Source organism: Trachemys scripta, chromosome 1, assembly GCF_013100865.1.
Source record: "Trachemys scripta elegans isolate TJP31775 chromosome 1, CAS_Tse_1.0, whole genome shotgun sequence".
Classification (NCBI taxonomy): Eukaryota; Metazoa; Chordata; order Testudines; family Emydidae; genus Trachemys; species Trachemys scripta.
Genome location: NC_048298.1, coordinates 132,892,077 through 132,904,802, shown reverse-complemented (window position 1 = coordinate 132,904,802; position 12,726 = coordinate 132,892,077). Strand labels below are relative to the sequence as shown.

Genomic DNA, 12,726 nt, shown 5'->3' with positions numbered 1-12,726 from the left:
ACTGGAGGGACCCAGCTAGACCCTGGCTCAGGCCTGGAGATGCCAGTTAGTTCCCCTAAATAAGAGGGGACATTTTCAGACCCCAAACTTCACCCCACTGAATATGGGGGCTGAGCAAAACCTGATTTCAGATGTCCTCCCCTTTAGCTATGAGAAAAGAGCTAAGTCCAGTCCCAAACTGACCTGGACTAGAAGGGGTTTGATCAGTGTATCTGTCCGTCCTCTCTCTGGTATAAATGGTACCTCCCCTCCACAGAGATCTTTGGTGGCCAGGGCCTCTGTGCTAAGGGTGATATTCACCGATCCTGAAAACAAGAGACGACAGATTGTCCAGCAGCAATCCCCTGTGGAAAACACCCTCCGTTACTGCTATAGATGTCACCTACCAGAGACAATGAATGGAACCAGTGACCTAGAGATGAATGGCTCTTTGGCCCATTCCTGATCCTGCCAGTGCCCCTGACCTGAGGGTAGGTGGCAATCGGTGCCCTAAAGCTAAAAGACTACATACTCCATTCTTCTTGTTTAGTGCAATCTGCACTGCAGTCTAGTAATTGGCACAATTGCCCCCTCCCTGGCTGTTTCTCCCTCATCCTCCTCACCTAGTTGTTTAGCTGTGACTCTCCAATTAAATGTCTTGGCTTCATTGGCGCACAGACAGCTGGTGTAGACGCAGCCCTCACACGGCTCCAACTGGAAGTTTGGGGACTCAGCCAGGGTCACTTTGATCTAAGGGGCAGCAGTGGTGCAAACAGTCCAGGAGATGATGAGGAACATGCTATCCCCACCCGCTCCCAGGGTGAGTCAGGGACCAACGTGACCTCTCACCCACCCTGACCCTTCACTCCTTACAGAGCCACCAGCAGGACTCACCTTGATGCACTGCAGCAGGTAGTTGTAGACAGTAGCTTTCAGGGTGAAAGTCTCTCCCCGGATCACAGAGTATGGCAGTGTGGGCTCTACAAAGAAGGGCTTGAAGGCCAGGAGACTGGTGGTTGGGGCGAGTCCAAAGCCCACTTCTGATGTGCAGAACATCCCAGCTTTCCACTCAGTGATAGTGTCAGGCACTGTGACTGGGACATCCCTGTTTCCAGTGGGACTGAGAGGAAAAATCATGCAGAGATAAAATCCTTTACTAGAAGGCATCAGGCGGTCATGTCTCAAGAAGGCACAGAGCCCTTATTCCCAAAGCTCCCAATCCAATGACTGCAATCAGAACAAGCTGAACTATGGGGCCTTTGAAATCTGGATCCAAACCCACATCCCAGTTTTGTGGCTTGGGCCCATCTCTGTTTTTCACTCATACCACAGACAGAATTTTCAAAGACTCACTGTTCAATTGTGTTAGACACATCAATAAACAATCCTACCCTGCAAAATGCTAAATACCCTCAACTTCCATTGAAGTCAACGTGGAGTCAATTGTAGATGTTCTTTGAATCTCTACGTTCCCCACCAAGCCTTGTAGAGCTCAGAGTTGGAACTTTCACTGTTAAAATTTCTGACTGGAATAATTCTGGCCCCTGATTTTTATGAGTCAGACAGGCTTTTGTTAGGGCAAGGGTACCCTGCCTCAGAACAAGATTCTTCCACTAGCCAGAGAGATTTCATTAATAATAATACCTGGCACTTTCCACAGACAGCATTCACCACCTGTGGATCTAAAAGCCTTTTACAAACATAGGTGAATATTATTACTCCTACTTCACAGGTGAGGGAACAGAGAGGTGAAGTGACTTGCTGAAGGGCAGAGAGAGTTAGTGGAAGAGCCAAGCAATAGAATCAAGGCCTCGTAACTCCCACTTCTGTGTGCTAGGAAGACAGTCAAAATGTGAGGGCACATTAGGGGCCTGTAGAGTCTATGTAAGGTTGCTGGGTGTCTGGTTTTTGACCCGAACGCCCAGTCGAAAAGGGACCCTGGCGGCTCTGGTCAGCACTGCTGACTGGGCTGTTAAAAGTCCAGTTGGTGGCGCAGCAGGGCTAAGGCAGGCTCCCTGACTGCCCTGGCTCCACATGGCTCCCGGAAGTGGCTGGCAGGTCCAGCTCCTAGGTGGTTTACCGCTCAGACACTCAACCCTCCGGCTGAACCGCCACCTCTGGCTTCTACCCCGAGCCAGGCCACTATTTCCGGCTGCCAAGAATGAAGGGCGGGCGCCGCGACCAAGAGGAACTTGGAAGGAGGTGGCCAGTGCTGCACAACGCCCCTTGCAGCCGGTCCAACCCGGCAGCGAGGATCCCGCGGAGACCCAGCACAACAGGCCGCAGTGACACCGCCCATGTGCAGCACTGGGCATGGGGTGGGGAGGCAAAGCATTTGTGCCCCCTCAGCTGGAAATTTACCAGCCTGAGCCTTCCTGCTCTGGAGGCTGGTGCCAGACTCCCCTCAAGCCATGCACAGGGATTCCCTGCTCTGACTGAGCCTCTTCGTGCAGCCAGCTGGAGCACACCCAGCACTGGTGCAGCAGTCCAGGATTTGGGTCAGCAGACTGCAAGTCAGGACACAGAGCTGGTGCTAGCCCATTGGGGGCCAACCAGAGCCGCTTGAGGTAAGCACCGCCCGGCCAGAGCCCGCAACCCCCTGCCACAGCCCTGAGCCCCCTTCTGCACCCAAACTCCCTCCCAGAGCCTGCACCCCCTCCTGAACCCCAGCCCCCTTCCCCAGCCTGAACCCCCTCCTTCACCCCAAACCCCTCATTCCCAACCCAACCCCAGAGCCCGCACCCTCAGCCGGAGCCCTCACCCCCTCCCGCACCCCAACCTCCTGCCCCAGCCCAGTGAAAATGAGTGAGGGTGGGGGAGAGCGAGCCATGGAGGGAGAGGGAATGGAGTGAGAAGGGGGTGGGACCTCAGAGAAGGGGCGGGACAGGAGCGGAGCTAAGGTGTTTGGTTTTGTGCTATTAGAAAGTTGGCAACCCTAAGTCTATGCCAAGTTTACAACACATAGTAGCAGTGATTCTGTACTGAATGAGTGTAGCTGAGTTAGTCAAGAGATTGTCATGTGGATGACATCACAGTGACTATTAAGACAATAACCCTATGCTTCATCAAAGAGAAAATAACCTGCCAATAGATAACTAGATTTGTGTCTCCAGCAGTTGGAAATGTTTTCTTTGACCCTAGAGAATCAATTTTTGCCAGAGATGTGAATAATGAGAATGTTAAGTGGACTAAGCACATAACAGGGATGTTTTCTAGGAGGACGATGGGCGGACAGGATAGATTTACAGGCAGCTGCCCCAGAGCAGGCAAGGTGAGCAGAACCTGGGCCCTATTTCTCAGGGTACATCTACACTACAGCGGGGAGTCGATTTAAGATACGCAAATTCAGCTACGTGAATAGCGTAGCTGAATTCGACGTATTGCAGCCGACTTACCCCGTTGTGAGGACGGCGGCAAAATCGACTTCTGCGGCTTTTTGTCGGCGGCGCTTACTACCACCTCCGCTGGTGGAGTAAGAGCGCCAATTTGGGGATCGATTGTCGCGTCCCGACGGGACGTGATAAATCAATCCCCGAGAGGTCGATTTCTACCCGCCGATTCAGGCGGGTAGTATAGACCTAGCCTCAGTGATCTGAACAGAATCCAGACTGAGATACAAAGGAAAACAACAAAAGAAGAATTGTAGGTGTTAGAGACAGAATAGCTCTGTTAGCTCATCCCATCCCTCTGTGGGGGCTAATGCAGGACAGTTCCTAGAGGGCTAAAACAGGCTGCTCTCAGTAGTGGGATAGTATAATATCGTACTCTTACACCAAACAAACATCATAACGCTACAACAGGTTTGTTTCTCTTTATTCACACATCACCAGCCTCCAGTGAATGGATTCAAGCACTTATGATCATGGACATCTAACAAAAGAAACCTGACTGAAATTTCAGCCACCAAACCCTATTACCATCAGCCTGGCAGTTAAAGGACCCACAATATATTCATCGAAACATTTCCTTAAGTGTGCGACTCAGCAATTTCCCCCACTTTTGTAGAACACTAAAATCCAACTGGATCTTTGGCCATCCAGGATCATGCTAAGACGGCCAAATTTGGCACTGCTCTACTTACCCAACCGAAAACAAATCCCATATCCATGTTTCTGGGAAATACTTGCGAACTTTCTCCTCAACTGTAGGTGCAGGTGGAGAAATGGTGGTCCTATGTCCTGTTGTTGTGAGACTCCCGAGGAATGCTGGAGGTTACAAAAGAGAGGTTACTTACTCTGTGTAGTAACTATAATGAGGAGTCTTGTGGCACCTTAAAGACTAACAAATTTATTAAAGCATAAGATTTCATGGGCTATGACCCACTTCTTCAGATGTATGGGAGTGAAAATTACAGTGGTAGGAGTAAATATACAGGCATAAATATATAGCACAAGAAAAGATGGGAGTTGCCTTACCAAGTGAGGGGATCAATGATTCAATCAGGGTGGATGTGTCCCATTCCCGACAGTTGACAAGAAGGTGTGAATGTCAACAGATTAAAAATTACTTTTCATAGTGCTAACGATGCCAATTCCATCAGGGTGGATGGCCCATATTCAACAGTTGATGGGAGATTACTTCTTGTAGTGACCCAGCCATTCCCGGTCTTTATTCAGGCCTAATTTGATGGTGTCAAGTTTGCAAATGAATTCCAGTTCTGCAGTTTCTTGTTGAAGTCTGTTTTTGAAGGTTTTTTTGTTGAAGAATGGCCACTTTTAAGTCTGAAATGGAGTGTCCAGGGAGGTTAAAATGCTCTCCCACTGGTTTTTGAATGTTATAATTCTTGAAGTCTGCTTTGTGTCCAATTATTCTTTTGCACAGAGACTGTCCGGTTTGGCTAATGTACATGGCAGAGCGGCATTGCTGGCAAATGATGGCATATATCACATTAGTGGATGTGCAAGTGAAAAAGCCCCTTAGGGTGTGGCTGATGTGGTTAGGTCCTGTGATGGCGTCACGTGAGTAGACATGTGGACAGAGTTGGCAATGGGGTTTGTTGCAGGAGATGGTTCCTGGGTTGGTGTTTCTGCTGTGTGGTGTGTGGTTGCTGGTTCTTCGAGATGTGTGTCCCTACGGGGACTCAACTTCAGGGTGTGCGTATGCCTCATGTTCCTTCAACTGGAGATTTTCATTAGCAGTGTTTGTTCAGCCTGTGCATGTGCCCTTCACTACCACGTGCCCCACACCAAGACTACAAAGAGCTGCACAGGTGAACCATCCTCAGTTCCTTCTCTATCAAAAAGTCTCAGAGAGGAAACTCCAAAGCAGAGGGGCAGGAGGGCAGGTATTGGAGCACTCACAGGGACACAAATCTCAAAGAACTACAGTTACTGCACAGGGTGAGCCATCTCTCCTCCTTCGAGTAGTGCCCCAATCAGTGCTCCCCTGCAGGTGACTCCTGAACAGTATCCCCACAGGGAGAAGGGAGTCATGGAATGGAGCCCAGAACTGAAGAGAGAACCACTTTTCCATCATTGAAATCTGCACTGGATCTAGAGACAAGTAATTTTAACTTCTTTCTCTATTTTAGCCTCAGATCTTACCTCATTTTCACTGGTGATCACTATGGTAGATGTCCAATTTCTACTCACCTTTCTGGTGAAAACTGAAACAAAAAAGGCATTTAGCACTTCCACCATTTCCACATTTTCTGTTATTATTTTTCCCCCCCTTGTTGAGTAACGGGCCTTCCCTGTCCTTGATCTTTCTCTTGCTTCTAATGTATTTGTAGAGTGTTTTCTTGTTACCCTTTATCTCTCTAGCTAGTTTAATCTCATTTTATGCCTTGGCTTTTATTTTGTCCCTACATACTTGTGTTGTTTTTTTTATATTCATCTTTCATAATTTGATGTAGTTTCCACTTTTTGTAGGACTCTTTTTTGAGCTTCAGATCATTGAAGATCTCCTGGTTAAGCCAGGGTGGTCTCTTGCCATACTTTCTATCTATCCTACGCAGTGGGATAGTTTACTCTTGTGCTCTTAATAATGTCTCTTTGAAAAACTGCCAACTCTGCCAACTGCCAACAGCAGATGATACGAAACTGCTGCAGATGATACTAAACTGTTCAAGATAGTTAAGACCAAAGCAAACTGTGAAGAACTTCAAAAAGATCTCACAAAACTAAGTGATTGGGCAACAAAATGGCAAATGAAATTTAATGTGGATAAATGTAAAGTAATGCACATTGGAAAAAATAACATTAGCAATACAGACAATATGATGGGGGCTAATTTAGCTATAACAAATCAAGAGAAAGATCTTGGAGTCATCGTGGATAGTTCTCTGAAGACGTCCACACAGTGTGCAGAGGCGATCAAAAAAGCAAACAGGATGTTAGGAATCATTAAAAAGGGGATAGAGAATAAGAAGGAGAATATATTATTGCCCTTATATAAATTGATGGTACGCCCACATCTTGAATACTGCGTACAGATGTGGTCTCCTCATCTCAAAAAAGATATACTGGGACTAGAAAACGTTCAGAGAAGGGCAACTAAAATGATTAGGGGTTTGGACGGGTCCCATATGAGGAGAGATTAAAGAGGCTAGGACTTTTCAGCTTGGGAAAGAGGAGACTAAGGGGGGATATGATAGAAGTATATAAAATCATGAGTGATGTGGAGAAAGTAGATAAGGAAAAGTTATTTACTTATTCCCATAATACAAGAACTAGGGGTCACCAAATGAAATTAATAGGCATCAGGTTTAAAACAAATAAAAAGGAAGTTCTTCTTCACACAGCGCACAGTCAACTTGTGGAATTCCTTACCTGAGGAGGTTGTGAAGGCTAGGACTATAACAGCATTTAAAAGAGAACTGGATAAATTCATGGACGTTAAGTTCATTAATGGCTATTAGCCAGGATGGGTAAGGAATGGTGTCCCTAGCCTCTGTTTGTCAGAGGGTGGAGATGGATGGCAGGAGAGAGATCACTTGATCATTACCTGTTAGGTTCACTCTCTCTGGGGCACCTGGCATTGGCCACTGTCGGTAGACAGGATACTGGGCTAGATGGACTTTTGGTCTGACCCAGTACGGCCATTCTTATGTTCTTATGTTCTCTCTCAAACTGTTTTCTCCTTAGACTTGCTTCCCATGGGATCTTACCTACCAACTCCCTGAGTTTCCTAAGTCTGCCCTCTCAAAATCCATTATCTATTCTGCTGTTTTCCCTCCTACCATTCCTTAGAATCATGAACTCTACCATTTCTTGATCACTTTTACCCCAGCTGCCTTCCACTTCTCAATTCTCAACCAGTTCCTCCCTACTTCTCAGAATCAAATCTAGAACAGCCTCTTCCGTAGTTGCTTTCTCCACCTCTGAAATAAAAAAATATCTCTAATACATTCCAAGAACTTGTTGAATAATCTATGCCCTGCTATATTGTTTTCCCAATAGATATCGTGGTAGTTGAAGTCCCCCAACACCACCAAATCCTGGGCTTTGGATGATTTTGTTAATTCTTTAAAAAAAGCTTCATCCACATCTTCTTCCTGGTTAGATGGTCTATAGATGACTCCTATGACATCATCCTTCCTTTTTTACACTTTTATCCTTACCCAGAGACTTTCAAAAAGTTTGTCTCTTATCAGAGACAAGCCACTCCTACGGTGGCTTGAAACTGTTCCCTTTGGTCTGAGGGAAAGTGCTGAAGTAAAGAAGTTAATTTTGTATTGTTCATGTTATTATATTTCACCATGAGTGCCTGGTAATTCACAATACAGAATTGTAGGGTTGCAGATAAATAGGAATTTCTCCATAAAAGGTCCAAAGCACTTCTGGTCTTTGTCAAACGGGGCTGACTTATTATGATGTTGTTTATCCATCTCACTCACTGCGCCCACCACCAGAGAATTAGGAGGGCAGTGGGAGAATAGGAATTCAGAGGCCTTATTGAGCAGATAATATTTTTATCATCCCTTTGCATATTGGTGGTATGGTCACTTGAGTATGCCAAATCATTTTTGTAGGATTGAGAAGGGCTTCATTGACAGGGCTGTGAACTCTGGTTGGAGTTGCTGAACAAAGAATGTTGAGCAACTTGTGCTGCAATTCTTTGACCTCCTCGAGAGGTATCTGTAGGGAGCCTGACACCCTTTTTATGAAGTTCTGGAATTGCCAAAAATCATCAGCCATTGACGGAGGAGGAGACATTACCACCTCATCAAGTGAAGATGATGAGATGGTAGTTTGGGGCGTAGCCTCTTTGTCTGTCCTAGCCTCCTGTTCCTCAAATGTCTCCTTCTGTTGAGATATGTTCTGGGGAGGGGAAGATGGTATCTCCCTATCATCCGGTGGGTGGGGCTCAGGGCCCTGGAAAATTGTTGGCAGTAAGCACCCCAGGGATCCCAATATGACCACAGAGACCCATACAGGAGAGGGGGTGGAATCCAAGGTTGTTCCCAACAGCCATGATGTCTTCCCCGAAATTCGTCTCTCTGTGTCTCTTCAGGTATCAGAGAAGGGGTTCTTGTGTGGATAAGAAGGAGAGCCCTGGACTGATATTGAAGATACTGCAGGGAGGTCCCCATCATCCTCTTCTTTATCCAGTGGAGGAGTTCCCATTGAAAAGGGTGGTGAGTCAGATGGTATTGAGGATGGATGCAAGTCCAGAGACCACATGAGTCTCAGTACTGAGAGGCGCTCAGTGCCCATAAGCAGTGGAGACTCCGGTTCATCTGCCATAGATAAGTCCTTTGAGTACCTAAACTCTTGCGGTACTGAATGGTGTGGCAGTACCAACGCAGCACTCTGACTGTCTCTAGCTATAGACAGTAGCAAGGATTTTGTGCACTCTGAGGTGGGCACCGACAAAGACAGAGGCTTAGCTTTGTGAGGTACCGATGAACCCGTCAGGGTAAAGCTATGTCTGATGGTACCATTCTTCTTTGTATTGAATACCTGTCTTATCCGGATGATACCAAAGCTCTCTTGGAGCCATGTTTGCTCTCAGACAAGCTATAGGGTTTCCTGGCCCTGCCAGTACAGGAGGAACTCTTTGCTTCTACAGTACTGGGTTGCGACATCAAACTTCTGATGTGGTCGAGCTACTGGGAGAGTGAGGTCTTTTGGAAGCAGACTCCTTAAGAAGGGAGTCAGAGCTTGTTTTCCTGGGACTTCTAGAGGTCTCTAGAGATTTTCCCTTCCTGGGAGAGTGTTAAGCCAGTGCTGAAGACGTGCTAGATTTGCCTGGAGAATGTTGTACAGTGCGGTTCTCCTGATCGGGCTCTGAAGTGGGGCAGAGGGAACACTCCATCATAAGAATCTGCAACTTGATTTCCTGTTTTTTTCTTGCCCTGGATTTGAGGGCTAAACTGATGTTATACTTCTGTGATATGTGCGACTCTTCAAGGCAGCAGATGCCCTTCGAGTGTCAATCACAAACTGTGATGACCTCCCAGCAAGTGAGGCAGCATTTAAACCCCATGAACCTGGCATGCCCTACTGAGAAGGCAAGCCTCCCGTAAGAGAGGTGAGAGGAGAAACAATCCTCAAAATAATAAACTACGCTAAACTTGCTAACTAATAAGCTAGACTAAACTAAAAACTAGGTACAACATCTGACCAAGGCAAGCGCTGGGCAGACACACTAAAGCTCCATCTCAAGCCAAGGTGGTTGAGAAGGAACTGAGCACAGTTTGCCCGCTCAGCAGTATATAGCTTCAGGGCAGGGCATGAAGAAATAATGAAAGGTGCAGGTATGAGTCAAACAGACCTCGTTATCAAAATCTCTGATTGAAGACGCATGGGGCACACACATACCTGAAGTGGAGCAGCCATAGGGACACTACTTGAAGAAGATTCAATTACAATAGGAACCTCAGAACCATAGTCAGGGTAGCTGAGTCTCCCATTTGGCTCAGAGACACAAAGTGTGCATGTCAGCTAATCAGATGACAGACATGTCTTAAACAACAGCCAATTCACTGACATTTCAAAGGGATGAACCCCTCAGTCACAGACAGTCCAGAAAGCAAGTTCAGGGCAAAGCAACATTTTGTCTCTCTTTTTTCCTGTATCACTTGCAATCACAGCATGGACTGCTTAACTTGAACTCTGTGCTGGTTTCAGCTACAAGACTGAGCCCTCTAGTGAGAAGTAAGAGGAGGCAGAAATTTGCTCACTTGTGAGAAATGTAGGTCTGGTTAGCATGGGGAGTGTGCTCTCCAACTCAGTCACCATCATTGTTGTCATAGCCACAGTAGTTGTGCACTCTCTCGGCTTCTTGATATGGGTGTTGGATATGATTTTCAAGCCCATTTCCTGAAGAAAGAAAGAAAGAAAGAAAGAAAGAAAGAAAGAAAGAAAGAAAGAAAGAAAGATGTGCTGAGAGTTTAGATATATCAGAAGCCCATCCTTCCCTTTCCCTCTGTCATCAACCCTTTGTCCCTCAGGCTGCTCATTTCCCTTATAAAGCAAGGGCCCAGTTCTCCCTCTGCTATATGATATGAGTCTCTCACTTTGATTCAAGTGAGAATTACTCATATCCCCAGCAGTGAGACATTGGAGCCCCTTGAGTTGATTTATCAGGCCTGACTCAACCAGTGCAAGTTTATTCTCCTTCAAAGTCTATAGGGCCTATGGGGAAACAGCAGTGTTCCTGTTGGACATCTTTCCCATATATATCTCTTATAAGTGGGTTCCTCATTGCACAACAAGACTGTTTCCTATTGGCCACTAATGTCAGATGCCCTCAGCAAACCGCCCAGTGAGGCATCAGTGCTGAATTGGCCGTCTAATTGTACGCATTCTAACCCACTAACCCACAGAGAATGAAGAGCTAAAGTAAAACTGACCGATAATGTTTGGAGCCCTGAACCATCCCACCAATAGGGTATCAATGTGCAATAACTAAATTTCCTATTGTCACTAATATCAGGTGACTCATCCAGCCAATCAATGGAATATCAATGATTACTAGAGCTGTTTCCTAATAACCTATAATGTCAGAGGCCCTGCTCCACCTAGCCAGTGAGGAAGAATCAAAGATCATTACTCTGAACACCATAAACACGTCAGGCTGGTGAGGTTCTCGAGACCAGCATAAGAAGTCATCTTCAGACACTTGGTAAGGGTATCCACCACGAAAAATATGGGGGAACAGCCCATAGATCTGGGAAAAGCAAGAAAGAGGGGAAAAAATACAGTCAGTGGAAAGATGAACCAACATACACCTTTCCTAACACACCAAAGATCTGTCTGAATGGTTGTTCCATGCTATCATGTATGGAAAGCTTAGACTCAACATATGAGATAGACCTCCAAACAGGCTCTCAGTCACTCTTCTCCATTTCTCCTATTTTCTTCTTGGAGAGGCAACATGGTCTGATGTACTGAGCATGAGGCTGGGAGACAGGAACTAATCCTGGATTTACCACTGTGCACTGTGTGCAGACCAATGAATTATGAAGTTTGTTTACCAAAGAATGCTGCTACATGGCTGGTGATCATGTAATCACCAAAAGCTTTGGTGGCGCATTAAGATCGACAACTAACTATCCAGCCAGACCACCTTAAGGACTTAGCAAAAAATGGATCCCAGTGGCACTCTGTCTGTCCCTTTGGGATTGATGATGACTCTGTGACCTTGAGAAAGTCACTTCCCCTGCCTGTGCCTCACATTTCCCATCTGTACAGCAGGGATAATGCTACTATCTCCCTTCATGGAACACTCTGAGCGCCTTGGAAGGACAGCACTGTATAGATGCAATGTAGTTTTCTTATTCTCTCTCGCTCGCTCTTCCTTTCACAGAGACAGACAGACATAGAGTAATTTACCAGGGAGTTGCTCAGTTCTTTCTCTGGCCTCATCAGTAGGACACTCTGATCCACGGCTCGGACAGCGCAGAGGGATCTGGGAGCTGCCTGCAGCTGGAGGCTGACCTCAGATCCAGGGAGGGCCTCATCCTCTGAGAACCCTATCTTCACCTTAAAGGGCACAAGGGGAAAGAACGTGAGAGGGGAGAAGAGAAAGGCAGAGAGAGAATCCCCTCTGCTGATCCACCTGCAGGGTGGCTAGAGCAGAGAGGAGCCTCACATAGTCCAGGTGAAGGTAGTCCCCTGGGATTCTCCCCTGGTGAAGCCAGTTGCTTCAGGAGAGAATGAAGCGACTATGGACTCTGAAAGGATGGACAATTGAGGAGTAAGGACAATTGAGGAGTAAGGGAAACATGCAATAATAATATTAGAGGCACCTAAACAGCAGAACACAGCAGCACAGCCTTCTGAGGGCACATCACTCCACTGCTCTTCTCTCCACACCAGCTCGTCTCTGAATACCAGGTCAAATTCAAAGGACTCAGTCCTCTTCTTCAAACCCTCCATCGGACTGGCCTAGGTTTCCTAAAGCAGTGGCTCTCAACCTTTCCAGACTACTGTACCTCTTTCAGGAGTCTGATCTGTCTTGCGTACCGCTAAGTTTCACCTCATTTAAAAACTACTTGCTTACAAAATCAGACATAAAAATATAGAAGTGTCACAGCACATTAATACTGAAAAAAAGACTCACTTTCTCATTTTTATCATATAATTATAAATTGAATCAATTGGAATATAGATATTGCACTTACATTTCAGTGTATAGTACATAGAGCAGTATAAACACGTCATTGTCTGTATGAAATTTTAGTTTGTGCTGACTTTGCCAGTGCTTTTCATGTAGCCTGTGGTCAAACTAGGCAAATATCTAGATGAGTTGATGTATCCCCTACAAGACCTCTGCATGCCCCCAGGGGGTACGTGTACC

At 46.3% G+C, this 12,726-nt stretch overlaps 1 protein-coding gene across 1 annotated transcript in view; it reads right to left on the bottom strand.

Annotated features, from left to right (window-relative positions):
- LOC117885049 (alpha-2-macroglobulin-like protein 1) overlaps positions 1–12,726 on the bottom strand; it is a 36,676-nt gene that overhangs the window by 11,627 nt on the left and 12,323 nt on the right. The window contains exons 15-21 of the mRNA XM_034786146.1: positions 11,760–11,909; positions 10,978–11,094; positions 10,106–10,244; positions 4,061–4,184; positions 874–1,099; positions 603–729; positions 184–305 (exon numbers count right to left, since the gene is read on the bottom strand). Coding sequence (XP_034642037.1) covers positions 184–305; positions 603–729; positions 874–1,099; positions 4,061–4,184; positions 10,106–10,244; positions 10,978–11,094; positions 11,760–11,909 — 1,005 coding nt within the window. The remainder of the gene's footprint in view (positions 1–183; positions 306–602; positions 730–873; positions 1,100–4,060; positions 4,185–10,105; positions 10,245–10,977; positions 11,095–11,759; positions 11,910–12,726) is intronic.